The sequence below is a fragment of the Onychomys torridus genome, chromosome 7, assembly GCF_903995425.1.
Source record: "Onychomys torridus chromosome 7, mOncTor1.1, whole genome shotgun sequence".
Classification (NCBI taxonomy): Eukaryota; Metazoa; Chordata; class Mammalia; order Rodentia; family Cricetidae; genus Onychomys; species Onychomys torridus.
The window spans coordinates 103,499,166-103,526,937 of NC_050449.1; the positions used below are offsets into that span (position 1 = coordinate 103,499,166).

The window sequence follows — 27,772 nt, forward strand, 5'->3', positions numbered from 1 at the left end:
TCCAGGCCTGAGTCCAGGCCTGAGTCCAGGCCTGAGTCCAGGCCTGAGTCCAGGCCTGAGCCACTGGCTCTTTTGTAGACGCCATCACTCCTTGTCCGGCCAAGGAAGGAAGGCGTTTGCCTGCTCCACGTGGCTTACATGTCACAGATCAAGGAGATCCACAAATAAGGACCCCTGCCCCACATCCCACCTCTAGAAGGCAATGGAAACAGAGAAAGGGTAATAACTGGGGACTGTGACTGTGGCAATGACCCTGCACAAGATGGGTGGGGACTGAGGAAATCACTAGGTTTCCTGCACCAGCAGAGACTGTATGAGGGGCTGGAGTCCCTGCTTCCTCCTTCCTGGCTCCAGGAGCCTGGCCTCTAAGAGCAAGCATACCTGGCTGAGGGGAATGTGGATGGGAGGCAGGTCAATTGGGCAACAGGGCAGGGCCAGTCCGGTGAGGTCATCCAGCATGGATAAAGGGCCCCAGGATGGGTGCAGAAGCCAGGCTTGTTCTCTAGGTCCCCAAGACCACAGACATGAGGCTGCTCATCTCTGCCTTGCTGCTGTTCCTTGAGGCCCTTGGTGAGTACAGACAGATGTCACCTGCTGGGAAGGTGGGCTTCCCCATCCCTGCTTTTGCTTGGAGGCACCTTGAACTCTTACCTAAAGGTTTGACCACATGAGTCCTCACACCTGTAGTCTGGAAGATGGTTAGTCTGTGGGCACGGTCCTGCCTGCTCTTGTCTAGAGCATGGACAGGAACTCACCTCACTGATCTAGGGCAGTGTTATGCTTAGGGCTGCTTAGAGCTTCCCCATAGAATCTCTGAGGATGCTGTCCCCTTATGTCCTTCCAGAACTTTCAGCACCAAATGTACTGTTCTGTTCAGGGAGGAATATAAGACTCAGAGAGGGTGAAGTGCTTGCTTAAGACACACAGGGGACCTGAGTCCAGATACCAGCTTTTGCAAGGACTGTGCTACTGTGGCAAGACATTGCCATGATGACCCCCAAGTTCTTCCTTTAAAAAATGATACAGTGTGAGAGGGGCAGACTCAGACCTGCTTCAGGGAGTACTAGTCTGCTGTGGCAGCACCCGATTCCATCGGGAAATACCTGTCTATGGCGGGAACGCCTACCTCCTTCCAGAACACTGGCTGCTGAGAGCATGTTCAGCTGCAGCACAGGGCTACAGAGGGCTGGGAGGGAGCGTGTTCAGTACTCAACACTGGAATTAGTGAGGTGGGAAATTGGGGAGCTTGACATAACACTTTGTCTTTCAGCACCCTGGTTACACCTCTCAGGAGCAGGAAGGAGCTCCCCCATTGGCTTCTCCCTCCCTTTTGTCACTCCTTGGTTTGAGACCTGGTTCCCTTCTTTGCTGGCTCTTCTCATGTCCAGAGTTCCTCCATTACCCAGCTACCCCAGCTCCCTATTCCTACCCCCCCCCCATCTCTGTCCCCAGCGCTGACCCTTTATTGCACACAGACCATCCTTTCCCTCACAGATCCTCTGGCCACGCCTTCTCTGCATACCCACTCAGCCCTTTCCTGAGGCAGCGCTCCCATCTCCATCCTTTCTCATGAGTCCCCGCTTCACTGCCCCCAGAGAAAGCCTCTTTGTACCAGCACTGGGGACCCCAAGGAGTCTGACCCTACACCCTCACTTAGCCCTGCTGCAGCTGAACCCATATCTAACCCAGGGATCTTAAACAGGCAAGCTAGCCTAATGGTCAGTGGTGCTGGAGCCCAGCTGCCTAGGTTCAAATTCTAGAGCCAACACTACTTAGCTGGAAAGTCATATAACTTGATAAAGCTACAAGATCCTGGAACTATGAGGGTGTTGACAGACATCTCACTGAAGGGTGGATAAGGTGACTCTCTGGGTAAAGGTGCTTGCTGCCAAGACTGAAGACCTGAGTTCAAATCCCAGAACTCACACAGTGGAACTATTAATTTACTTTCGATCTATAAGTTTACATTTTCTGATCAAGTGTGGTGGTACACGTCTTTGATTCCAGCACTTGGGAAGCAGAGGCAGAGGTAGATCTCTATGAGTTCAAGGCCAGCTTGGTTTACATAGTGAATTTCAGGATGGCCAAGGCTACATACAGAGAGATTTTGTTCCCCCCCCCCAAAAGCCTTTCTGACCTTTCCCATTAGTAGAATCATCCAGTATTTTGTCTTGTACGTGGCTTCCCTCACCTAGAATAAATGAGGCTTACTCATGGTATAGCATATATGTACTTCTTTCCATCTTATAGTTGAAGAATATCCCATTGAATGGATGTACAACATTTTGTTCGGCCATTCACTAGTGTTGGAATTTAGGTACTTACACATTTTTGTTTTGTTTTTTTTTATATTCTAAATAATGCTACTATGAATATAAATGCTAAATATTTATGTAAATAGTGGTTTGTTTTGGGTTTTTTGAGACAGGGCTTCTCTGTGTAACAGCTCTGGCTGTCCTGGAACTCTCTTTGTAGACCAGGCTGGTCTTGAAATCACAGAGATCCGCCTCCTTCTGCCTCCTGAGTGCTGGGATTAAAGGCGTGCACTACCACAACATGGTGGAAATCTATGTTCTTATTTCTATGTGCAACTGCCAAAATGCACATAGAAATTGTGTGCAATTCCCCAAAGTGGCTACAGCATTTTACAATCTCAGTAATGCATGAAGTTTCCCATGTTTGCAGCATTATGATCCAGTTTGCACATAAGTAAAACATGAGCTACAATCCCTTCCCTGCTTCCCTGCCAGGTTTATCTAGGACAAAGCAGGTAAACGTTAATAAAGTGATTTTTTTAGAGTGGACCATCTTTTGGGAGGTAGGAAACATGTTGCCATAAGAAGGAAAGTAATCTAAGGGCTCTGTCACCTCTCACTGAACTCAGCCCTCTGGCCTGGACAGAGTTCCCTGCAGTCTAGCAGCTTAGCTTAACCAGAGTAGAGTAGCTGGCCATGACATGTAGCATGGAGCGGCGGAGGGCAGTGGCCATGGGCAGTCTACAGAACTCCGTTAGACGGTGAGGAGGTCTCCTCCACAGACATTGCTGGGCTCCTAACTCCTTTCTTTTCTCCCCAGGACCCTGTCTGGCTAGGACAACAACTGTTAGATGGTGTGCCGTGTCAAAATTTGAAGCCCAAAAATGTTCCATGTGGCAGAAAGCGATGAAAAAAGTGGCTGGCCAGCCACTCAGTTGTGTCAAGAGATCCTCCACCAGCCAGTGCATCCAGGCCATTGTGGTAAGTTAATACCCCAACTCGAATAAAGGAAGGCAGGGAGAGCAGTGGAGTTCAACCAGAAATCCTCACCTCTCTTCCCTCTGCTTCATTTCCGGGCATCTGTCACTTGGGAGCAGTCCTCGCCTGCCGGAACTGGTGTCTCTTTGACATTGAAAGAAAGACAAACTAATGTTGAGAGACCTATGGGGCAACTAGGTGTGACACAAATTCCTAAATGTGCACGCACGTGCAGCACACACACACACACACACACACACACACACACACACACACACACCACAACTGGGTTCTTATTTCACCTTGTTCATAAGAACTATTAAAAAACAAGGCAGAGGCAGTCACATTTGATGAGTGTGTAATGTCTCCAAATCCTTGAGAAATAAACCTGACCTAGGCATAGGTGCCATATCCCAACTGTTGGACAGGGATGGCCAGGATTCTAGACATTAAAAAGATACACTTTGGCCTTCCAGCACCTGTGTGGCTTTCACACATGGTCCCAGCATCCAGGAAACAGAGACGGGAGGGCCTCTAGAGTCTAGACAAACTGGTGAGCTTCAGGTCTGGCAAAAAAGCTTGTCTCACAAAGTAAGGTGGAGAAAGACAGAGGAAGACAAGCTCTGGCCTCCACATGTTCATGTGTGAGCTCACACACTGCATACATCCTCAAGACTGAAAATGCTTATGAAGCCAAAACAGGGGATAAAGTATGTAAAACAAACAACCTCAAATACAAATGATTGTGTCAGTGTGATCAAGAGTGACTGAAGTGGACAGGCATATGTCGAGGGAGCACACAATGTCAGGAGTTCAGGGGCAGGGGATGTTTATTCCTCGCAGCAAATGACCTCTGACCTGTGCCATCATCTTCTAGCTAACTCATTCTGGAGCCCCAAAATACCATTTGCAGAGTTGGGCTGCTTTTCTCTTGAAGCATGTCTGGTCCATTTCCTTTTTCTTCGAGACTGGGTTTCTCTGTGTAACAGCTCTGGCTGTCTTGTAACTTGCTTTGTAGACTAGGTTGGCCTCAAACTCAGAGATCCGCCTACCTCTGCCTTTCAAGAGCTGGGGTTATAGGCATGTGTCTCCACTACCTGGTGTCTGGTACATTTTCTTTCAGACAAATAAAGCTGATGCTATGACTCTTGATGGCGGTTCGATGTTCGATGCAGGATCACCCCCCTACAAACTGCGGCCTATAGCAGCAGAAGTCTATGGGACCAAAGAGCGTGAGTTTTTCCTAGGGACTCTGAAGCCTAGTGGCTGTGTTGTGGCTGTGGACCAGATTCTGTGGAGTTGGAATGCATGAGCACAAAGAGGCCGACCTAGTCAGCATCTTACATTGGGGAACCAAGTCTCTGGACTCTGGATGAAGACAGATCTTTCTGATGCATGGGTCCCCTTCCTTAAGTGGTTTGGGTGGAGTGATTTGTTCCTCTCTCTCTCACCCAGGCTAAGCTCTGCCCACTTCCTCTGTTCCTTTGCAGAACCCCGGACTCACTATTACGCTGTAGCGGTTGTGAAGGAAAGTAGTAACTTTCATCTGAACCAACTACGAGGCCTGAGGTCCTGCCACACAGGCCTTGGCAGGAGTGCTGGGTGGAAGATCCCCATAGGGACACTTCGTCCATTCTTGAATTGGGATGGGCCACCTGCATCCCTTGAGGAAGGTAAAATGGCCTGGGGGATCCTGGGTGGTCTCAGATGGGAGGGTTTTTTGTTGTTGCTGTTTGTTTGTTTGTTTTGTTTTTCAAGACAGGGTTTCTCTGTGTAGCTTTCCTGGAACTCACTTAGTAACCCAGGCTGGCTTCGAACTCACAAAGATCCACCTGGCTCTGCCTCCCGAGTGCTGGGATTAAAGGTGTGCGCCACCACCGCCCAGCCCAGATGGGAGTTTCTATCCTCATTGTAGACACAGGCCACTTTGGGATGGGTGTGTATGTGGGATGAGTCCAAGTTTGGACAGAGGGTAGCTGACCAACTAGAAACAAGGGCCATCACACCAACAGATCTGGGAGATGCCAGTGAGTACTCTCTGGGCAAAGACGCATGTCTGAGTTCCCAAGACCACATCAGTGCTGTCCTGTCCTGCAGGATGGAGGAAGGCGACTGTCTGTGGGGACCACTGCTGGGAGACAGGCCTGCAGTGGCTGGGACTGGCTCACATTCTGTGTCTACTTTTCTGTGTTTGACAGCGGTGTCCAAGTTCTTCTCAGAGAGCTGTGTTCCTGGTGCCAACAAGGACCGCTTTCCCAACCTGTGTAGCTTGTGTGCAGGGACAGGCACAAACAAGTGCACCTCTTCCCCGGAGGAACCATACTCTGGCTACGCCGGCGCCTTCAAGTGAGTGATACTGCTTTCTTCTCCCCACGGGTCGTCCATGGTCATACAGCCTCAGGGCAGGGTGCCATTTCCCTTGTCCCCCATTAACGCACAGCCTGCTGGGGGATGGAGATGTGGTTCTACTGCTGTTTGGATTGAGAACCCCAGTCCTAAGAAGTGGCTGGCCTTGGGTTGGAGAGATGGCTCAGAGGTTAAGAGCACTGGATACTCTTCCAGAGGATCTGAGTTCAATTCCCAGCCACCACATGGTGGCTCACAACCACCTGTAATGAGATCTGGCGCCCTCTTCTGGCCTGCAGGCTACATGCAGGCAGAACACTGTATATGTAACAAATAAATCTTAAAACAAAAAAACAACAACAACCTGGCTGGCCTCTTTACTGCACTTCCCTCTCTAGCCCCTAGAGGTCCAGCAAGGCCCCAAACTCTTTACCACGTTGGTAGAAGCCAACCTGGGTATGGCCCTTTCTGACCACCTCTGATCTGGCTTTGCTGTCCTATTGTCTTGGGTTAGCCTGCCAGCTTCTGCTCTCTCGCATCTGGGCAGGGCAGCTACTGTGGCCCTGCCATCTTGTCCAACTCAGGCCTCTCTCTAGAGTAGGAGAGTGTGACCTCTGGGTGACTTTCTCTTCCACCCTCTCCACCTTTGCCCAGGCTCAGCACCCACTCTCCAGGCTACTCCTGGTGCTCAGCACTCAGGCACTTTGGTAGAGTGACTTCCCTACCTCCTTGCTGGCCCAAGCACATTTGCACACTCAGCCTCGATAGAAAGAGCCACATGGTAGGGGATACCAATCTTTAACTGCTTTTGTCTTGCTCCACAGGTGTCTGAGAGACAACGTTGGGGATGTGGCTTTTACCAGGGGAAGCACGATATTAGGTAAGGGCGAGGGAGAAGCTGTGGGTGCAGCCCCCACTCTTAGGTCCTTTCATCCTCTGACATGCACATCACCAGAGCCCTCCATTTCCAGCCACACTACTATCAAATTGCCTTCAGGGACCAGCCCTTATTTTAAGTTTTTCTTTAAAAAACCAAAAACTTGGGGTTGGGGATTTAGCTCAGTGGTAGAGCGATTGCCTAGCAAGCACAAGGCCCTGGGTTCAATCCTCAGCTCCACATACAAAAAACAAACAAACAAACAAAAAACCACAAAACAAACAAACCAAAAAACCAAAAAAAAAAAAAAAAAACCCAAAAAAACAACTTCAAAATTAATTTTTATGCTATGTGCATGGGTGTTTTGTCTGCATGTATGTCTGTTCACCATGGGAATGCCTGGTGTCTTAGGAGGCCAGAAGAAGGTATCAGATCCCTTGGAACTGGAGTTACAGATGGTTGTGAGCCACTGTGTGGGTGTTGGGAATTGAACCCGGATCCTCTGGAAGAGCAGCTAGTGCTCTTAACCACTGAGTCACCTCTCTAGCCCCCACCTCATGCTCTTGAAATCCCCCACTCCCTTTTCCCGAGACATGCCCACCAAAGAGCTTGTCATGTCTTCTCCAAGATGTACACGGCTCTGCAAAATGCCCTTCACTGGCCGTATCTCTGGATTCTAAGTTCACACACATTTCCCTGAATGCTAGAAGGTGGGCTGGCCCAAAGTTGTCCACTCATCCTTGAGGGTCAGAGATTGGTCCATGGTTTTAATCTATGGGCAGCTTATTGGTTCTGACCGTAGAGGAGTGACCTGTAGGACACGTGCACCATAGTTTACTTCTCTGTCACTCTACTGATGGACAGTCAGGGACATTGTCCTCCTTTCTGCCACCCACAGCCATGTGCCTATCTTCTTATTGTGCTGTCATAGGGTCTCCATTATGAACATGATTGTTAGGTATGTACAGGCTGAAAGCAGCATTGGCCCAGGTTGACCCCAGACAGGGCACCGCAGTCCTAGGACCCTAAGGGCTAGGCTTCCACAATCCCAGGATCTCCAGAGAAGCCTAGCACAGTGGTGCATGCCTTTAATCCCAGCACTCAGAAGGCACAGTGGTGAGATTATTTTGCTGAACTTCTTTATAAAATAACACTTCCATGTGAACTGGGATTGCATGGAGTTTAAATGGATCTATGAAAATTTAACTTACTTATAGTGTTATGACAAGAATGTGGTTTCTCCCTTTTTGATTTGTTTTCTCTTTTAAAATAAGGTGGAACATAACACGGCCTGCTGGCCTTGAATTCCAAACATACCCGAAGATAACCTTGAACTCCTGAGCCAAGTGCTGGTACTTCAGGGCAGGTGCCACAATGCCAGGCTACACCCTTTAAAAATATTATTTGACAGGCTGTGCATTTTTTTTCTTATTGTGGATCTTGTGCAGTTTTTGAGTTGAATTATCTTTATTCTATATAAGTTAGTTGCTATAGTACCCAATTCTGTATTATTTTGTGTTTTGTTATTACTAAAAATTATTATTGAACTGGGTGGTGGTGGCGCACACCTTTAATCCCAGCACTTGGGAGGCAGAGGCAGGCGGATTTCTGTGAGTTCGAGGCCAACCTGGACTACAGCGTGAGATCCTGGATAGGCACCAAAACTACACAGAGAAACCCTGTCTAAAAAAAAAAAAAAAAAAAAAAAAGAAAGAAAAGACAGAAAGAAAGAAATTATTGAGTATTACAGGTTGGCTCTGTAACATCTTCCTTCTGAACTTGCTTTTAGTTTTAAAGTAGCCTGTTGGTTTTATAAGCCTCTCTCTCTCCTCTCTTTCCCACCCCCCAATGAACTACATCCCCAGCACCTACCATTTTTCTCTTTTTACTTAAAACAAAGAAGTTTTGTGTGTGTGTGTGTGTGTGTGTGTGTGTGTGCACGCGCGCGCGTGTGCAGGCAGAGTCCAGAGGAGGACTTCATGAGTCTTCCTCTACTGCTCTTTTTTGAGCAGGTTTTTAAGACAGGCTCACTCACCAAACCTTAAGCTTGCCTTTTCGACTAGTCTGGGTGGCCAGTGAGCTCCAGGGATTCTCTGTCTTTGCCTCCTCAGCACTGGGTTTATAAGTGCATACCCTACCCCATCCCCTTATAAAAGTGAGTTTTGAGGGCTTGAACTCAGGTTGTCCCACTCATTAGCAAGCACTTTAATGACCGAGCCATCTCCTCAGGTCCACAATTGTGTCACTTATACCCTTCTAGAGGTGACATAACTTCCCTTGGCACCCCTCCCCCATCACCTCCTCTTTCTGTTTTTTGAGACAGGGTCTCATGTAGCTCAGACTGGCCTTAAACTTGCTATGTAGACAAGGCCGGCCTTGAACTCCTGACCTTCCTCTCAAGTACTGGGATTGTGTGCGTGTACCATGACAACTGACTTATCAGGCTGTCACATTGTAATGACCTTTTTGTCAGAGGCTGTGGGGACCCTGACAGAACTCAATCCTCCTCCTTGAATCACAGGATTCAGGGCTTAGCTTAGCATACCCAGGGACTTTCTGGAGACGTCTCTCTACCTTTCTGAGCATCCAGAAGCAATTCAGTCTTTTTTACTCAGTTTTGTCAACCCCGTGGTCAGAATTCTGTCGGGGAGAAGGGGAGCCAGAGTTCACGGTCACGGCTAATGTCGGCTCATCTTTTCACCTGTCCCTTCCGCAGAGGAGCTACCAGATGAAGCCGAACGGGCCCGGTACAAGCTGCTCTGCCCAGACAACACCTGGAAGTCAGTGGAGGAGTACAAGGAGTGTCACCTGGCCCAAGTCCCTTCTCACGCTGTTGTGGCCCGAAGTGTGAACGGCAAGGAAGACGCCATCTGGAAACTTCTCAGCCAGGCACAGGTACACCCACCCTCAGTCCCCCAGGCCTGCTCAAGTGTAGGGGTGTAGAGGGTCTGTCCGTCGCTAACTTCTGCAGAGAGAGTTCTGTAGCCTAACTGTGGGCTCTGACCCTCCTCTGGACAGTAGAAACATTGGAACCTATCCAGTGTCAGCCCCTGGCAGGCTCTCCTGGGCGCCAGCAGAAGCGCGCATGTGCGGGGGGGGGGGGGGGGGCACAAGGTGATCTTAGGTCCCCAAGGACACAGGACAAAACAATTTTCTCGGGAGTAAGCTATAGCTGAGCTTGTGCCTCTGTATTGGGAAGAGTCCCTGTGAGTGAGGATGTCAACTACGCCTCCTGCTCCATTAGAATTTTCCTCAAGTCCTGGGTAGCCATTTCCCAGTTCCTTTCTGCCTACTGCTGATGACCATAATCTGACTTTTCCTCAAACAGGAGAAATTTGGAAAGGACAAGACTTCCGAATTCCAGCTCTTTGCCTCCCTTGAGGCAAAGGACTTGCTGTTCAAGGACTCTGCCATTGGGTTTTCAAGGGTTCCCCCAAAGGTAGATGTTGGCCTCTACCTGACCTTCAACTATATCACATCCATCCAGAACCTGAGGAGAAGTAAGTGAGGCCCAGGCACGGACCCAAGGGTTCCCTGGGCAGGCAGGAGCCTGTGGGTGACCTCTGCTCTGGGGTGGGACGGACACACACCCAAGTGTCTTCTGTCAGTCAAGTCAAGGCCACTGTGACAAGTGTCTCCAAAAACTGCCCCGACACTGGATTAATGTTTCCATGTTCCTCTGTGTATGTCAGGATCCCAAGGCCTCTTATAAAGTGAGAAACAGAGACGTGAACCAAGAAAACCAGGATTTGGGGGGGATTACCCCAGAAGCTAGGTGGAGCCCCCTTGTGTGCTGGGATTTGAACTTGGCTGGGGAGATTACAATAGGTTGAATGAATCTGGCTATGTTTATCTTACTGTTGGGACTTAGGGAGCCTGAGTGAATGAAGAGGTTATGCTGTGGTATGTGATGGTGACTATGGCCTTATGGGTGGTCAGGGCTGAGTCTTCTAAGCCAGCTGTTGGGGTATATACTAGTCTCCATGTCATGGAGCTTTTATTCCAAGGGACAGAACATTAGACACACGGTTACACTAAGGACTGATGGATGGGTCAGAAGCCAGGAAACCCACCAAAAGAACAGGAGTGAGAAACATTGAAAACCTTCATTAAGGCCGGAAGTGGCTTGGGAGCTGTGATGTGGGGAAGTTAAGAATGAATGGGTCTCACACAGATTCTTCTGTCTCAGAAGATCTGGGCAGCAACCTGGTCCCCAGGGAGGACAGAGGTGGGAATGAGGCAAAGTGTTCCTCACTATTGTCCCTTCCCACAGAGGAACAGGATGTGGCAGCCATACGTGCCCGGGTCACGTGGTGTGCAGTGAGCAGTGAGGAGAAGCGCAAGTGTGATCTATGGAACAGAGCAAGCAATGGCAGAGTGACCTGCACCTCATTCCCCACCACGGAAGACTGTATTATCTCAATCATGGTAGGGAGCCAGTGTCACGTGTGATGTGGGCAGCGGGCTTCTTGGGCACAGGCATGGTCGTCTACTTACAGTGAGGTTGGTCACCCAGGAGGCCACTGGGAAGGAGGAATACCCAGAGAGGGTGGGCTTAGGGCCACACATGCACATGTGCTGCACGAAGGAGCACCTTCAAGGTTTGAGAGGCAATTTTGTTGTGGAATTTCTTCTCTTTTCATTAAAAGAACAATTTAGGGTTATTGGGGTGATTTGGAAAACATGAAATTATTTTCATCTCACACACACACACACACACACACACACACACACACACACACACACACACGTATGTAGCTTTATACAGAGATATCTACAATGGAAGTTGTGAAATTCCCCATTCCAGGTTCCTTTGTGTGTGCAACCTAGAGCAATTCTGGATTGCATGGGTTATATACTTGGATCCATTTTAAAAATAAACAGCATATCATGGTTTCCCCACATCAATAGTTATTCTTGGGAAACTTGGTGTGCGTGTTCGTGTGTGTGTGTGTGTGTGGGGGGGGGGTTCAAGACAGGGTCTCTGTGTAGCCTTGACTGTCCTGGAACTCACTTTGTAGACCAGGCTGGCCTCGAACTTATAGAGATCCACCTCCCTCTGCCAGGATTGAAGGCATGTGCAGGAAACATTCTTTAATGTTTATTTTATTTTATGTGTGTGTGTGAGTACCACATGGATGCAGTGCCCTCAGAGGCCAGAAGAGGGTGTCTGGTCCCTGGAACTAGACTTAGAGACAGGTATGAGCTGCCATGTTGCTGCTGGAACTGAATTCAGGTAGTGGGACCTTTAACTGCTGAGCTAATCTCCAGCCGCCTCTAATTATTTTTAATGTAGTTGTAAAAAGACGGCGCCTGGGCAAAGGAACATGGCAACCTTGATGATCTGTGTTTCTGTACTGGGGTGTAGCTTGTTCATTCTAGTCATGAGTCAATTTGATTAGCCAACTTCTGGGTACTACTTTGTGTTGAGCTAATAAACAGACGCTAGCTAAGAGCAATTGTTCTCATTATGTTCTCTTCAATGAATGAGGCTGATTCAAAAAGGAGTCACAGAGAGTTAGTGTCTCAGGTGCGTGGGTGCCGGTACAAAGGCCACGGGGCCGGCCGAGGATTGAGAGTGCCTGTGGTATTTCCTTGGGGTGTTTGGTTCAAACGTGTGGCTTGAGGCCATCCCTCAGAGCTGTGAAGACAGCAGGGTGGAAGACCACTGTCTGTAGTGTGTGTGACCCTCTTTGTCCCCACAGAAAGGAGATGCTGATGCCATGAGCTTGGATGGAGGGTATATCTACACTGCGGGCAAGTGTGGTTTAGTTCCTGTGCTGGCGGAGAGCCAGAGTAAGTGGAGTTGATATCCTTTCTGGGTTATCCATACGAGGCTGACATGTGAATGGGGAAGTATGACCCCACTCACTAGATCCTGGAGAAGACGGGCGAGAGAATCAGAAGAAAGAGTAAATGAAGGAGGCCTTGTAATCTGCTTTGCCACCCCATCTTCCCCAACTGACAAATCGTGGGTAGCTTACTTCTTGTTAAAACAAAAACAAACAAAAACAAAAACATTTTTTGGGATGGTGAGATAACTCAGCTGGTAAAGGCACTTGCTAACAAGCCTGATGAGCTGAGTTCAATGCCCAGAAAGAGACGACTCCTACAAATTGTGTTCTGGCACCACACATGCACCACACATGTCATGTGCACCTGCACACACACACACACACACACACACACACACACACACACACACTAAATAAATAAATAAATAAATAAATAAATAAAACTGTTTTCCATAAAAACAACATAGAAAAATATGTAAGTAAACACCTCGGTGGCATTTTACAAATTGTACCCATGTGCTGACACCCAGTTGAGGAGTCAGCAAGCCTCAGAAGTCACCTTATGCCCTCCTATCAGCACACTCCTAAAGAGTAGTGACTCCTGATTTCCAAAGATACAGATCACCACAACTCTCTTTTAAATTAAGGGAAAAAGAATTGCATGTTTAATGTCTGCTGTGTCTTGCTCAGGATTATTTTTTGCGATTTTCACTTATATAAATGTGTGGCTGTTGATTAACCAGTCTCATAGTTGCATAATATTCTATTATGTGACTCTACCATAATTCTTCACCATTGTCCTTATGGATGGAATTTGGGTAATTTCCATTTGGTGGTTTCATGAACAATACTGCTATGGCCAGCCATGTCCTTGTCTATGATGGAAACGTCTATTTATTTCTCTTGCATTGAAATGCCAAGTCATTCTCTTTGAATTTGATCTTGTATTGTGGGGATTTAAAAGTTTGAGGCCTCTCAGTAAATCTGGGTATTCAATGATGTTTTGCTTGTCTTTGCTCTTTCAGAATCACCCCAAAGCACTGGCTCTGGCTGTGTGGATAGACCAGTGGAAGGTGAGTCAGGGTCAAAATATAAGTCACTGCTTAGGAAGAGGCATAACCTAATCACAGAAAGAGGTTGAGTCTGGAAATCATCATCGACAGCTTCAAATAATTCATGGAGGAATAATTATAATTAATGTTTGTATGGACCTTCACACTGGATGGGGAACTTCCATATGGTCACTCAGTGCAGGGCAGGTGGAAAGAGAAATGTTACTCCCCCATTTGATTCATATGAGGAAACAGTGGCCTGCAGAATTTCCCAGTGCCTCGGCTCTCACTCATAGCTATAGACAATGCTGGTACCAGGACGTCTAGCATCAGCAAGCCTGTGGCTCTGTGCACTAGCTCCAGCTGCTAGTCAGAGTCGGAGCTTGCGAAGCCTTGGGAGACTTGGTACTTGGCCTCAGAGGGGGTGTAGGATACCTTTGACAGAAGGAGGACTCCGTCACGTTAACTTCCTCACCATGCTGGGTTGGTTGCGCTCAGCTCTGGGTGCGCATGCCCCCAGCTTTCCTGCAGCAGCTGGTCTAGTTAGTGGTCATGACTGCTTTTGCCTGATGCAGCTGCAGGTGGCATTTGTGCATTGTTGAGGCCACTCCCATGGTTCTATGATAAAGGCTTAGACCGCAGCAACAGTATGTGGCTGGTTGGGGATAGTTCTCGGTAATCACTTTTTTCGAAATTACCTTTTAAGATCAATTTTACATACTTCTTCATTTCATAGCTCAGATCAATCTCCCTTGATATAGAACAATGTAGATCAACACTATCTATCTATCTATCTATCTATCTATCTATCTATCTATCTATCTATCTATCTTCCTAACAATGGCCAAAGATCTATGGTAATCTAATAATCTAAACCTGTTGTTTTTTGGCCTGGTTTGGAGACACTATACTAGAACTAGAACCCATGTGCATCCTGGAGGTTAACATCACCTCTCTGTCCTCTGTTGTACAGGGTACTTTGCAGTAGCAGCAGTTAGAAAGCAAGATACTGGCTTCAGCTGGAGCTCTCTGATAGGCAAGAAGTCCTGCCACACTGCTGTGGACAGAACTGCAGGCTGGAACATCCCTGTAGGCCTGCTCGTCAACCAGACCAGATCCTGCAAATTTGGTAAGAATGTGGGACGGTCTCAGGAGAGGGCCATCCTAGGGAGGGGTGAGTACTTGAGACTGTGGAGCCTCAGGGAAGGGAGTGGGCAGGGGGATTGCTGCCTGGCTGTGGCTTGCTGGTCTATTTTAGAATCGTTAGGGTCTCCTGTAGTCACCTCAAGGAGCCATGGATGCACAGGGTGTTTCTTACAGAACATTTCCTAAGTTTCCCCAACTCCACCCCACTCCTATGGAGATCCAGATCTCAACATCAGCCTGCTTCCCTGTGTTCTAAGAATGGCTACAGGCTTGGAGAAGCACACATTTTATTTCTTGGTGTCCCTCATATTGTACCTACGTTCCTCTTAGAGCCCAGCCTGTGTCTGCTCATTCCACTCCATCCAGTGCCCTTGGTCAGTGTGAACTGTGGCAGGCTTGGCGATGCCAGGCCACACGGCACCTCTTAGGTGTGAGCCCTGTAGTGTAATGATTGGGTCTTAGGTTCTGGTTGGGACATATTTGGGGCACATGGTTACTATTCTTGCCAATCATTATGGTGCCCCTGAGTCAATGGACAGCTGCTGCCATGAAGTGTAAAGCTCAGCCTTTCCAGAGACAGACACACTGTGTGGCTCTTCCAGCAGCATAGGCTTCTGGAGTCTGACAGCAGAGACCCCTGCTCAGGGACAGGGCTTTGTGTCACCTCTATATAGCTCCTTCTTTCTTTCTTTCTTTTTGGTTTTTTGAGACAAGATTTCTCTGCCCTAGCTGTCCTTGAACTCACTTTGTATACCAGGCTGATCTCGAACTCACAGAGATCCACCTGCCTCTGCCTCCTGAATGCTGGGGTTAAAGGCATGCACCACCATGCCCGGCTATTTCCTCTTTGCTTGAGTTAAATCACACAATGGATACACTCATGTTAGGTCTAGCTGCAAGGAACAGAAACTCTCCAAATGTCAGAGCCTTAAACAAGATGGGTGCTTATTTTTCTCTCACATAAGAGAAGTCCAGAAATATGTTATCTAGAGCTAGTACAGTGACAGCATGGGCTTGGGGACCTGAGCCTTACATATCTGGTTATTCTGTTGGATGTGGCTGGTCCAGTGCCTGTTTCTACCTTGTCATGCAGAGTGAAGAAAAGAGAGGGAGAGGAGACAATGGCGTGCACCCCCCCACTCCATGTGTGTGCATGTGTGTGGATGCCAGAGGACAACCTTGGGTGTCATCCTCACAAAGTCTCCCACAGACCCAGAGCTCACCAATTAGGCTAGAGTGGCTAGCTAGCCTATTGTAGGAACCTCTTGTCTACTGCCCCAGGGTTGGAATTACAAGCACATGCTGCCATACCCAGGTTTTTTTTGTTTTTTGTTTTTTTTTTTTTGTTTTTTTTTGTTTTTGGTTCTGGTGATTGAATTCAGCTTCTCATGCTTGTATGGCAAATACTTTATGGACTGAACTTTCTTCCCAGCCCTTGCCAAGCCCCCCCCAACAGCATGTTTATTGTTTATTAAGCCTCTGTAGTACATTATCAATTAGAACAATATCATATATGAATAATATCATTACAAATGACCTTTGTTGTTGTTGTTTTTGTTGTTGTTTTGAGACAGGGTTTCTCTATATAGTTTTTGGTGCCTGTCCTGGATCTTGCTCTGTAGACCAGGCTGGCCTCGAACTTACAGAGATCTGCCTGGCTCTGCCTCCTGAGTGCTAGGATTAAAGGTATGTGCCACCACTGCCTGGCAAATGACCATTTTTAATTAAAAAATTAAAATATGTCTAACCTTATGAGTTAGCAGCTAGCTGAATTATTAATAATTAGATGTATCTTTTTGTAATCATAAGTCTAGTTAGATAGCTTTAGTTTTCTAATGTAAGCAAAAATGTAATAAAATAGACATTTCCAAGTGTTTTAGTGTGTATAAAAAAGCCCATGCCTTTCCGGAGAATGTTTCCAGAGAGTTGGCACCCAGCACTCCTGAACATGTCATTATACTTAGTACCATTGGTGTTACACCACAGGGGTGTACTCAGCCACAGGGTACTTTCTTTCTATTGAGAAGCCAGGTACCCAGGAAGAAGGCAGATTTTATTTCTGATTTAAAAATAAAATAAGAAGTCAGATTGTGGAACAGGTGGCCAGCAGGTGGCCCTGCTCAAGACCCTGATGTCGTGGTCTTCAGCAGAGTTCCCGCTACAAGGCTGTGACAACAGGGCCCCCGTGTGACTCCCCAAGTACCAGGAACATCCTGTCCATGCCTACAGTCTGAAGCTTTTCTGATTCCCAGTGGGTCTCTGGCTGGTGGTAGAATGCCGTTCTGTGATGATGAGTGTCCTACCTCTCCTGTCTACAGACTGAGCTGAAACCAAGCTGCATCATTTGAGGGTAAAGACCTCATGTTGATTCTGCTCCAAAGCACTAATTAATGCACATTCTTCGTCCTGTCCAGATGAATTCTTCAGCCAAAGCTGTGCCCCTGGGGCTGACCCCAAATCCAATCTCTGCGCTCTGTGTGTTGGCAACGAGAAGGGTGAGAATAAGTGCGCTGCCAACAGCCAAGAGAGATACCATGGCTACACTGGGGCGCTGAGGTGAGTGGGTCTGGGACGGGGTGCACCAAGGCCTTAGCCCTCATTCTCAACATGTGGCATGTGGTTCTAGGGGGCCAGGTGTGGCCTGTCATAGGACAGTCAAGAATCAAGTCGATAGCAGAAGCAAGAGCCTCCTACTACACCTGACACCCCGAGAGTGGAGGTTGGATGGCAGAGCTGCAGGGGCTCAGCTTAACTGTCCAGCCAGCAACCCACGCGGAGCCTCAGTCTTCCCAAAGTCAACATGTAGAGAGTGTTTCAGTGTTTTATGGGGAGACATTTAATAACCCCCACCTTCCCCCTCATCAGGTCATCATACTATCTTACGTTTTCACTTTCTCCTTGACTTTGGCCTTAAAGGGCCCGAGAGATGGCTCAGCGGCTGAGTGCTTGCTGCTCTTGCTGAAGAACTGAATTCAGTTCTAGGACCCCTATCAGGCTCACAGCTCCAGGGGATCCAATGCCCTCCTCTGGCCTCCACGGATACTCCCACACACATATGCATGTATGCACACACAGACACACACATACACATAAACAAAAAATGTAGTCGGGCAATAGTGGTGCACGCCTTAAATCCCACCACGGGGGTGGGGGTGGGGGGAGGGACAGAGGCAGGTGGATCTCTGTGAGTTCCAGGGCAGCCAGGGCTGTTACACAGAGAAACCCTGTCTTGAAAAACAAAACAAAACAAAACAAAACAACAGATTTAAATAGGTCTTTAAAAAAGTGACAAGGAGAAAGTCACCAATAGTCCTATGAAAAATGAGCTTTCAGATTTCGTCCATTTTAAGTGCTGCATGGGTCAGAATGACTGTACAACTCACATTTATTGGGGCATTGTTCTCCTGGCCCTGTGTAGGGAGGGTGTGACCCATGTGGAGGCTCCTTCCCCCATCCCTTATGAGTATGCTTTACCACTAGATGGTGTCACAGGTCCTCAGATGACAATAGTCGAACTGGACTTTGAGCCTTTAAGTATAAATTCGATAATTTTGCTCCCGCTCAGAAATATGAGGTAGACAAGTTTACAAGAAGCCGAGGGAGTCCTGTGACTCATTTTCCTCAGACTTGCACCACGATATCGTTTCTCTGAAAATATCTGCACGTCGGTGTTCCTGTTTACACTAAAAGACACTATTTTATCTTCTTCCCATTGATGTCTAGAACCCAGACTGGGAGTGTGTAACAGAATCAAGAGCCAGAGCCAGGAGACTTGTTTACTCTTCTATCTACCTAAATCTCTCTCAGGTTAGCGGACAGCCTATCGGCTTTCATCACGTGTCCTCAGACACGCACGGCGTTGTATGTGTCCCTGCTCTCTGTCCAGTTCTTCCCTTTCTTCCCTAGCTCATCCCGTGTTTGCTCCCCTGCTACACGTGCTGCGTCACTCTCTCGTTCCCCGGCTTCTTTCCGATCTCTCCCTTTCAGGGATGCAGATACGGCTCAGCAGTTGAGCGTCCTCACTGCTCTTGCCATAGGCTTGATTCTCAGCATCCACATGGTGGCTCACAGCCTTCTTCTGGCCTTGACAGGCATTCATGCGGCTCACAGACATTAAAGCCAACAGTCATACACATAAAATAAAATAGAAAGTCTTTTAAAAAAACATCTCTTCCTTCCTTCTCGTGGTCCTTGTTCTGGCTACACACACACACACACACACACACACACACACACACACACACACTTTTACACTTAGGCTCACATCTGAGAGAAAACATGTACTATTTCTCTTTCTGAATCTGGCTTATTAACACAATAATCTCCAGTTTCATCATTTTATACAAACAATGGTCTCCTTTTTCTTTATACCTCCATTGTGAATATGTAGAACATTTTCTTTACCCATCATCTGTTGAGGGACATCTTGACTGCTTCTCTTTCTTGGCTATGGTGAATAGAGCGGCTATAAACATGGATATGCAAATATCTCTGCCCTTTGTATACATAGCCAGGTGTGGTATAGCCGGGCCAGTGATGATTTTAGTTTCAGGTTGTAAGGAACGTCCACAGTGACTGCGCTAGTTTCATTCTTGGGTTCATAACTAGCATACGAAAACTACTGGTTCTTCATTTTTACCTTTCCGGTTTCTTTTCTGACTTGCTGCTATGGTGTAAAACTCAGCCTCTCACAGCGCCTCCTGTCTGTCTGTCCTCAGCCTCTCACAGCGCCTCCTGTCTGTCTGTCCTACTACCTCAACCACGAACTCTGCCTATCTTAACACCTGGACTCATTTTATCGATGTTTGCATTACCATGACGACTCCAAAATCGTTTTCATATTAAGTATGTGACATAAGAGTGTTTGTCCCGGGGCTGGAGAGATGGCTCAGCGGTTAAGAGCACTGGCTGCTCTTCCAGAGGTCCTGAGTTCAATTCCCAGCACCCACATGGTGGCTCACAACCATCTGTAATGAGATCTGGTGCCCTCTTCTGGCCTGCAGGTAAACATGCAGACAGAACACTGTATACATAATAAATCTTTTGTTTGTTTGTTTGTTTTTTGTTTTGTTTTTCGAGACAGGGTTTCTCTGTGTAGCTTTACGCCTTTCCTGGAACTCGCTTTGTAGTCGAGGCTGGCCTTGAACTCACAGAGATCCGCCTGGCTCTGCCTCCTGAGTGCTGGGATTACAGGCGTGCACCACCACTGCCTGACTCAAAATAAATCTTAAAAAAAAAGAGTGTTTGTCCCTAGCCAGGCACGAAGGTGCCTAGGAATCGAACTCATCATCAGGCTTTTGAGGCAAGAGCTTTTTACCCACTGAGCCATTTCCTCAGCCCATGTTTTTATCCCAAGTGCTCTGACACTTGATTTCCTATGTGAATCCTCTCTACCATATAAGATTGGGCAGTGGGTGGGCATTTCATTCAATTATTCAGTCTGGGAAAACAATTATTTTGTTGACAATTTCTAGCCTCTTTTCTGCAACTTCTCTTTAAGTCTTGTTTTTTAAACCATGGACTCCTTTGGATTGCCATCTAATTTTCTACTGTTCATTAGCTGGCCCTTCACTCCCAGTTTCTGCAAAAATTGCTTGGTTATTTTTATCTTTTATCATTTGAAAATATTTTAATGTCGAGGATTATTTATTTCTTTTAAAAACATATTTATTTATTTTACATGTATTTTGCCTACATGTATGTTTGCATACTATCAACATGCCTGGTACCCTCAGAGTCAAAAAGAGGGAGTCAGATCCCCTGGAACGGGAGTTATAAATTATTGTGAGCCACCATGTTGGTGCTGGGAATTGAACTCAGGACCTCTGGAAGAGCAGCCAGTGCTCTTAACCCCTGAGCCACCTCTCCATCCAGCCCCCTCCCCCTCCTTTATTTTTTGGTTTCTCGAGACAGGGTTTCTCTGTGCAACAGTGTTGACTGTCCCAGAACTCTCTCTGTAGACCAGGCTGGCCTTGAACTTACTGAGATCTGTCTGCTTGTAGCCTCTATTTTTTTTAACTTCTTAATATCTATTTGTATTACAACTATTTCTTTTTTGGAGCTTCCTCTACTTGCTTCATGAATGCTTCGTTCTTTTCATGTCTTTAATGATATTAAGTATAGTTTATAAAAACAAACAAACAAAAAACAACTCCTCTCCCTTATATTGTCTCTGAATCTTGGGCGTATAATTCTTTTGGGATAATTTTTATGGCCTCCCTTCAAATATCTGATGGCTTCAGCCTGTTGCCCCACGTTTGGTACTGGGCCTCATTGCAGGGCTTTTGGGTTATGGCACTCATTGTGAGCATGCTCACATCAGAGTCTGTGGATGGATATTTTCTTGACTTCATCTGATTCTGCTGATGAAGAATCTTACTGCTCTTGGGAAGTATAGTCCTAATAACCAGCCTGGGTGGTGCACAGGGACTGACTTCATCTTCTAGAATACAGACTTTTCCTTTTACTCCTTTATGGGTGGTGATGGGGGAATGTGGAGATAGAGTTCTTACTCTGTAGCACAGGCTTGCTTCAAACTCACAGCAATCCACTTGCCTCAGCTTCTAGAGTGCTGGATCATGGGTCTGAGCCACTCAGCCCAGCTCCCCTTCTGTGTCTGCCTTCCGCTGGATTCCTTTCCCTGAACTGTAGTATTGCTAAGGTGCAACCTTCCAATTGGATGGAGAGAATTGCTGCAGGGGATGCCAGGGCACCCGTGTTAAGCTCCACCCAGTCACCCTGTTCTCAGGTACTTTCAAGGATGCCTGGCATTTCCCATTGCTAAGTCTTTCCGGACGCCTCTGGTGCAAGTCAACTTTCATCCACCGCCCCCACCCCCACCTTATGTTACAGCTTTCTTCCTTCAGGTTGTCCAGTACCGCTTGGCAAATGTCTTTCCAGATCCCATAGGGTGTTGTCATTATTATTTTCTCCTTCTCTTTTATAAATATATAGGCTAAAAAAGAAAAATCTCATTGGTGTCATTTCTTTGGAGTTTTAGGAGAGGAGATGCACAGATGCTTTTAATCTGCCATCTTAAATCTTAAATTCCTGGAAATAGTTTCAGCTTTTGCATGTTTATTTCCATGTTTTAGTTTTTGGAATGTGTGTCACAAATATTTATGAAAATTCTAATGGTTTCTCTCTTGTGGTATATTTATTTTGGGAAATATTTTAGGTGCCTGGCTGAGAAAGCAGGAAATGTTGCATTTTTGAAGGACTCCACTGTCTTGCAGAACACTGATGGTACGTGAAGACGTTTCACTTCCTTCTTCAGAGCAGTCTTTAGCACGTAACACCCCCTCATCTTTGGTTTTGTGTTTGAGAAGCTAGCATAACTATTTTCAGACTTTTGGCTAGAAGAATTCTAAAATCTTTTCAATTTATTTATTTGAGACAGGGTCTCATTTTGTAACTCAATCTAGAACTTACTATGTACCTCACATGGACCTTGAACTCATGGAAGTCTTTCTGTCTTGGCAAATTGATTTCTGGGAATTATAGGCATTAACCACTCCAACTGGTGAATTCTAAAGTCTCTACTGTATTAGACAGCATGGGAACATCTGTAGTGTCACGGTGATTTTGAAGCAGTTCACACACACACACACACACACACACACACAGATATATACACATTCACACAGACATACACACATATACACACAGGCATACACACTCATACACATATACCTATATATACACACATTCACACATACATACACACATATACATACTTATACACATATGCATATACACATTCACACACATATACATATATTATACACATTCACACACATATGCGGTTACAGACATACACACACACATATACACATTCACACAGACATATGCACTCACACCACCGGCCATAGTTGGTAGCACCTGTGAAGAAACTCACTGTCTGTCCACCAGATGAAACAAGTACAGAGAGTAATAATAACTGAATGTATGTAAATCAAATTTCCTTTTGAAAAAAAGTTAATAGAGGCCTTCCTTCAGCTTGGTCTAGAAACTCCTTGAGAGTCAGTGAGTGAAAATCCACAGGAACATGGAGGGTATGAAAGATGGTGTACTAGCCGTGGTTTGAACAAGAACCTCCTCTTCTGGTCTCCGGACTGGGAAAACAAAGCTAGGTGTTCAGCTGCTGTCAACCATCTGCTACTTTCCAAGCTGCACTTTCTTTCTTAGGGCTTCTCAGCCTCCCCACCTCTGCCTCTGCAGGTGACTTGCTGTTTTGTTCAGGAAGCTGTCCATCCGGCCTCTTCTTCCTTTCCCTTCTCCCTGCCCGTTGTCTCTGGGTAGTCATGTGTGTGCTAGGAAACCTCTGAGTGTGAAATGATCGGTAGTAAGAGAAAATCCCAGAGGACAATGGGGTGTTTCCCAAGAAGAGGGATCCAGGAGGATGGTGAGGTGTTTCCCAAGGAAGGAGAGTCAAGTACAAGCTTGAATGATGAGCCTGTGTGCACATTCAGGCATGCTTACACTTACATCTGGAATTTATGGCAGCCTGTGTGATGTTCAGGGATCATACTGATATTAAATTTAATTTGAAGCTTCTCGGGTACTTAAATACCTATATTTATTGGAATTAACTAAACACATTTGATAAACTTCTGAAGTTCCAAACATGTTTTCCATGTTGAACTGAAATGAGAGGGAAAAGATTGTCTTTATTTGAAAGTCTGAGCTTGGAAATGCTTTAAAATTGGAAACTTTTTTCAACACTGACATGATAACTAACATGTGGGAAATCCTGCACTTGACATCCTGTGATGAGTCATAGCCTGGTTGTAATCACTCTCGAAACACTGTGCAATATCACTCTCAGGTGACATCTGCAATTTGCCTATGAAACATAACGGGATATTTTGTTTATTTTTGCATTGCCACCTCCACAGTATTTCATCATGTATATGCAAATGTTCTAAAATTTGAACAAATTCCAAAGTAAAAGTATTTCTAGTTCCAAACACTTGGAATAAAGGATACTCAACCTGTGTTTTCTTTTGGATCCTTCTGGAAAATATATGGATAGATGGAGTTCTTTTATAAAAGGAGGGGGCTGGGAAGATACATCAGTGGGTAAAGTGTATGTCATGCAAACATTAAGACCTGAATGTAAGAAGGCAGACAAGGTGTCATGTACCTGTAATCCCAGCTCTGGGGATGATGGAGGTGGAGATCAGTGGATCCTGAGCCTTCGGCCAGTCAACACAGGTGAGTCAATGAGCTCTGAGTTCAGTGCAAGACTGTGTCTCAACAAATGAGTGAAGAAGTGATTGAGGAAGATATCCAAGTGTCAATCTCCGACCTCCACACAGGCAAGCACATCTGTACGTATGTATGTGTTCTCTCTCTCTCTCTCTCTCTCTCTCTCTCTCTCTCTCTCTCTCTCACACACACACACACACACACACACACACACACACACACAAATACTTAAAAGATCATTTAACAGCTTGACTGAAATACAACTTGAATATTACAGAGCCCATCCATTGTCTGTGTACAATTTAGTGGGCTCTGACACATTCAGAGTGATAAACCACCAACACAATCCAACTCCACAATACCTATTTGAACAACATGAAGAACCCCCTCCATCTTTGCTATTTCAATATCTACTTCCTGTCACCATGGCTTTGCCTGTACTCATAAATACAATTGTCATTTGTGACCTTTTGTAGCTGGTTTCTTTCAACATAGATTCATGATTTTGAGTCTCAGCCATGTTACCACATGTATGAACTTCTATCCCATATGGCTAAGCACTGAGGCTTGGTATATTTTTTTTTTCAAGACAGGGTTTCTCTGTAGCTTTGGAGCCTGTCCTGGATCTCGCTCTGTAGACCAGGCTGGCCTCGAACTCACAGAGATCCACCTGCCTCTGCCTCCCGAGTGCTGGGATTACAGGCGTGAGCCACCACCGCCCGGCAGCTTGGCATATTTGTAGCCTGAATAGCTTGTATAGGATAAAGCTTCATTTTGTCTCCTACATATCATCACAGCCCACATATGCCTTTCAAAAGAGTCTTACCAATGCAGAAAGACCAAGCAGTTAATGACACCTTTCTCTCACCAGGAAAGAACACTGAAGAGTGGGCTAGGAACTTAAGGCTGGAGGATTTTGAGCTACTGTGCCTTGATGACACCCGGAAGCCTGTGACTGAGGCTAAGAACTGCCACCTCGCCATAGCCCCAAATCATGCTGTGGTATCTCGGACAGACAAGGTGGAAATCCTTCAGCAGGTGCTGTTTGACCAACAGGTATGGACCACCAGGGCCTCCAGCAAGTTCTTTACTGTGTGGGCTCACGTCAGGAGCTCTTCATCCATTTAAGCCTTTCTTTCTAGCCCTTCTGCTTAGTTGAAGGGATAGCATTTGCTTCAGGTTGTGAGTCTTTCTAGGGGATCAACTAGATAGACTCTTTGCTCCTGGACTTGAACTTGTGTCATGGCCCAGAGACAGTTCTGACCATTTCTTCTTGCTTCTTCCTTCCATGACTCATACTAGAACTCAGGCCAAGCAGATGATGTTTATGACAAAAATCCATAAAGCAGCAATCCCAGAATGCACTCTGTTTTTAGAGGATATGAGGCCCCTGGGCTTGCAGATAAGCCCCAGGGAAACCAGAACTATTAAACACAGTATTACCTCTTCAAAGAAGAGATGTATAACCTGTTTTCTGCCAAGAAGACTGGGAACTGATGTGGTTAATAGCCTGGTGACTTCTGTGCTATCTGCATGGCCAGACCACACTGGTCCCAGACTCTCCGGTTTATCTCTGTCAGTCTACTCAAATTGCCCCTCTGGACAGATGGAATACTACAGTGTTCTAGAAATCGACATCTGACCTCTAATCACCAGCGAGATATTCTCCAGGAAGAGATAATAGATTCAGTAGGAGGAAAGATGTGGGAGACAAGTTCAGAAGTGGTATAAAGCCTGGGCCCTGGCTGGAGTGGGCATGCTACCAGGAGCGTGGGTAGGGAAGAGTTATGCCCAGCAGGAAAAGGAATACTGCTGATTTTTTGCTTTGCTGTTTACCCAGGATGGAAGGACCCTTGACTTTCCCATCCCCACGCTCACCTCTTTTTTATCTACTCACAGACTGTTGGCTCTTTTGACACAGGATCAGTTTGGAAAGAGTGGATCAAAGTGCCCAGGGGAGTTTTGCATGTTCCAGTCTGAGACCAAAAATCTTCTATTCAATGACAACACTGAGTGTCTGGCTAAACTCCATGGCAAAACAACATATGTGAAGTATTTGGGAAAGGAGTATGTCACAGCCACCGCTAATCTGAAGCAGTGTTCAAGTTCCCGTGAGTGGGTTCTAGATATATTTACTGAGGAACCAACATGGGAGAATGTAGCAGGCTTTCTTTTGGGTCACCAACCAGCTCCCAAATCATGGCACAGAGACTTCTAACTAGTTATGAATGCTTGGCCTTATCTTGGGCTTGTCCTACTAGCTTTTATAACTTATTTTAAACTGTTTCTCTTTATCTATGTTTTGTCTTGGGGCTTTTTACCTTTCTTTCCTTCTGTGTGTCCTACTTCCCTGCTTCTCTGGCTGGCTGGTAGCTGCCTGGCTGGCTGGTCCCAGGCATCCATATCTCTCTCTCTCTCTCTCTCTCTCTCTCTCTCTCTCTCTCTCTCTCTCTCCCTCTCTTCTCCTCCCCCTCCTTATTCCCTCTGCCCATCAGCCCCGCCAGCTTTTTATTAGACCAATCAGTGCCTTAGGCAGGCAAGATGAAACAGCAACACATCTTTACATAGTTAAACAAATGCATCATAAACAACTGTAACACCACACCTTTACACAGTTAAAGTAATATTCTGCAACATAAATAAATGTAACACACCTTTACATAGTTAAAGTAATATTCTGCAACATAAACAAATGTAACACATTTTTATATAGTTAAAGTAGTATTCCACAACAGAAAGTCAAGGTTCAGAGGACAAAATGCATGTAGAAATGCAAATTACTTAAAAACTTAAAATGTAGAGCCAAAGAGATGGCTTAGGGGGTAAGAGCACTCATTACTCTTCTAGATGACCTGGGTTCAGTTCTAAGTACCTGCCCACGTGGCAGCTCACAATGTCTGTAATTCCACTTCCAGGGGATTTAACACCCTCTTCTGGCATTTGTGGGTACCAGGCATGCACATGGTGCTCAGACATACATGATACAGGCAAAGCACCCATACACATAACAAAATAAATTCAAATGTAGGAAAGCATATAATTTAATCCTTGAAAACTATAACAGTGGCTGGAGATGTAGCTCAGTTAGTAGAGCACTTGCCTAGTATGCACAAAGCCCTGGGTTCAATCTCTAGCACAGTATGAAGTGAATGAGTGTAGTGGTCATACCATAATCCCAGTACTTGAGAGGTAGAGCCAGGAGGATCAGATGTTCAAAGTCATCCTTGGCTACATATGGAGACTGAAAACAGCCTGGGGTACATAAAACCCTATCTCAAAAAAAAAAAAAATTCAAGTACATATTATACATTTACACACACACACACACACACACACACACACACACACACACACACTATTGAAAGGCTTTCATAAGTGATCCTCAAGCTTCAGCATGCACTGATTTCCTGTGCACAGTGGCCTCTTGAATCCCTACATCAGAGGGCCACAAGTGTCTTGTTAACCTGAGAGCTGTGAACTGATTCATTTAGAGGTGGAGTCAAGTGCCCCTCGTGTCAGAGCAGAGGGATATCCTATGTTCCCAGGAGGCCACAGTTGCTAGAAAAGTCAGTAGAAAACACATGGACAGATGAGGCAAGCCCTAACTCACAGTGGTGGGGCAGGGGCTTGGATATTGTTTTCCTGACCTTTTTGATTTATAGATTCGGAAGAAAAAAAAGCCTGTTCCTGAATGTCCTTCTTTCTATGTCCCCCAGCACTCCTGGAAGCCTGTGCTTTCCTTACCCAGTGAAAATACCAAGCAAATGGCCGAGCCTTCCCAGGGAGCCTCAGCCCAGATCCATGGCGTCTTGGCACCTTGCAGAAAGTGAGCTTTGCTGATCATCTGTTCTTATAACTCCCTACTGTCACTTGAGGTAGAAATAAAGTGAGAAATAGTGTTGGTTTTCTCGTCATATGAAATGTCACTCATCATGTCTCAAATTTTACACTGAAATTGTTTGTCTGACCAAACGCCTGCACACTTGGACTTTCCTTTGGAGTTTTCCAGGCCCAGCCCTCCCTTTGTCTTGAAGTTCTGGGCATGATGCCCATTGATCTGGAATCTGGGGACAAGCCAAGTGACTATTTCCTTCCCAAGGGGATCTGGTTAAT

General features: G+C 46.2%; 1 protein-coding gene across 1 annotated transcript; it reads left to right on the forward strand.

The window, feature by feature from the left end:
* Positions 1-516: 516 nt before the first annotated feature.
* On the forward strand, positions 517-27,528 carry Ltf (lactotransferrin). Its single transcript, XM_036193524.1, has 17 exons — positions 517-570; positions 3,076-3,236; positions 4,357-4,465; positions 4,724-4,906; positions 5,432-5,579; positions 6,404-6,459; positions 9,173-9,351; positions 9,785-9,956; positions 10,730-10,884; positions 12,162-12,252; positions 13,277-13,324; positions 14,277-14,432; positions 16,864-17,005; positions 21,627-21,694; positions 24,531-24,715; positions 25,581-25,770; positions 27,376-27,528. The coding sequence occupies exons 1-17, from the start codon at positions 525-527 to the stop codon at positions 27,408-27,410; spliced, it is 2,124 nt and encodes a 707-aa protein (XP_036049417.1). The 5' UTR covers positions 517-524; the 3' UTR covers positions 27,411-27,528.
* The last annotated feature ends 244 nt before the right edge of the window (positions 27,529-27,772 follow it).

Bases quoted from the DNA above. Each gene is read 5' to 3' on its own strand.
- Ltf (XM_036193524.1), top strand. From the start codon at position 525: ATGAGGCTGCTCATCTCTGCCTTGCTGCTGTTCCTTGAGGCCCTTG. The intron at 5,580-6,403 runs GTGAGTGATACT...CTTGCTCCACAG, and splicing joins GGCTACGCCGGCGCCTTCAA to GTGTCTGAGAGACAACGTTG. The intron at 25,771-27,375 runs GTGAGTGGGTTC...TATGTCCCCCAG, and splicing joins GAAGCAGTGTTCAAGTTCCC to CACTCCTGGAAGCCTGTGCT.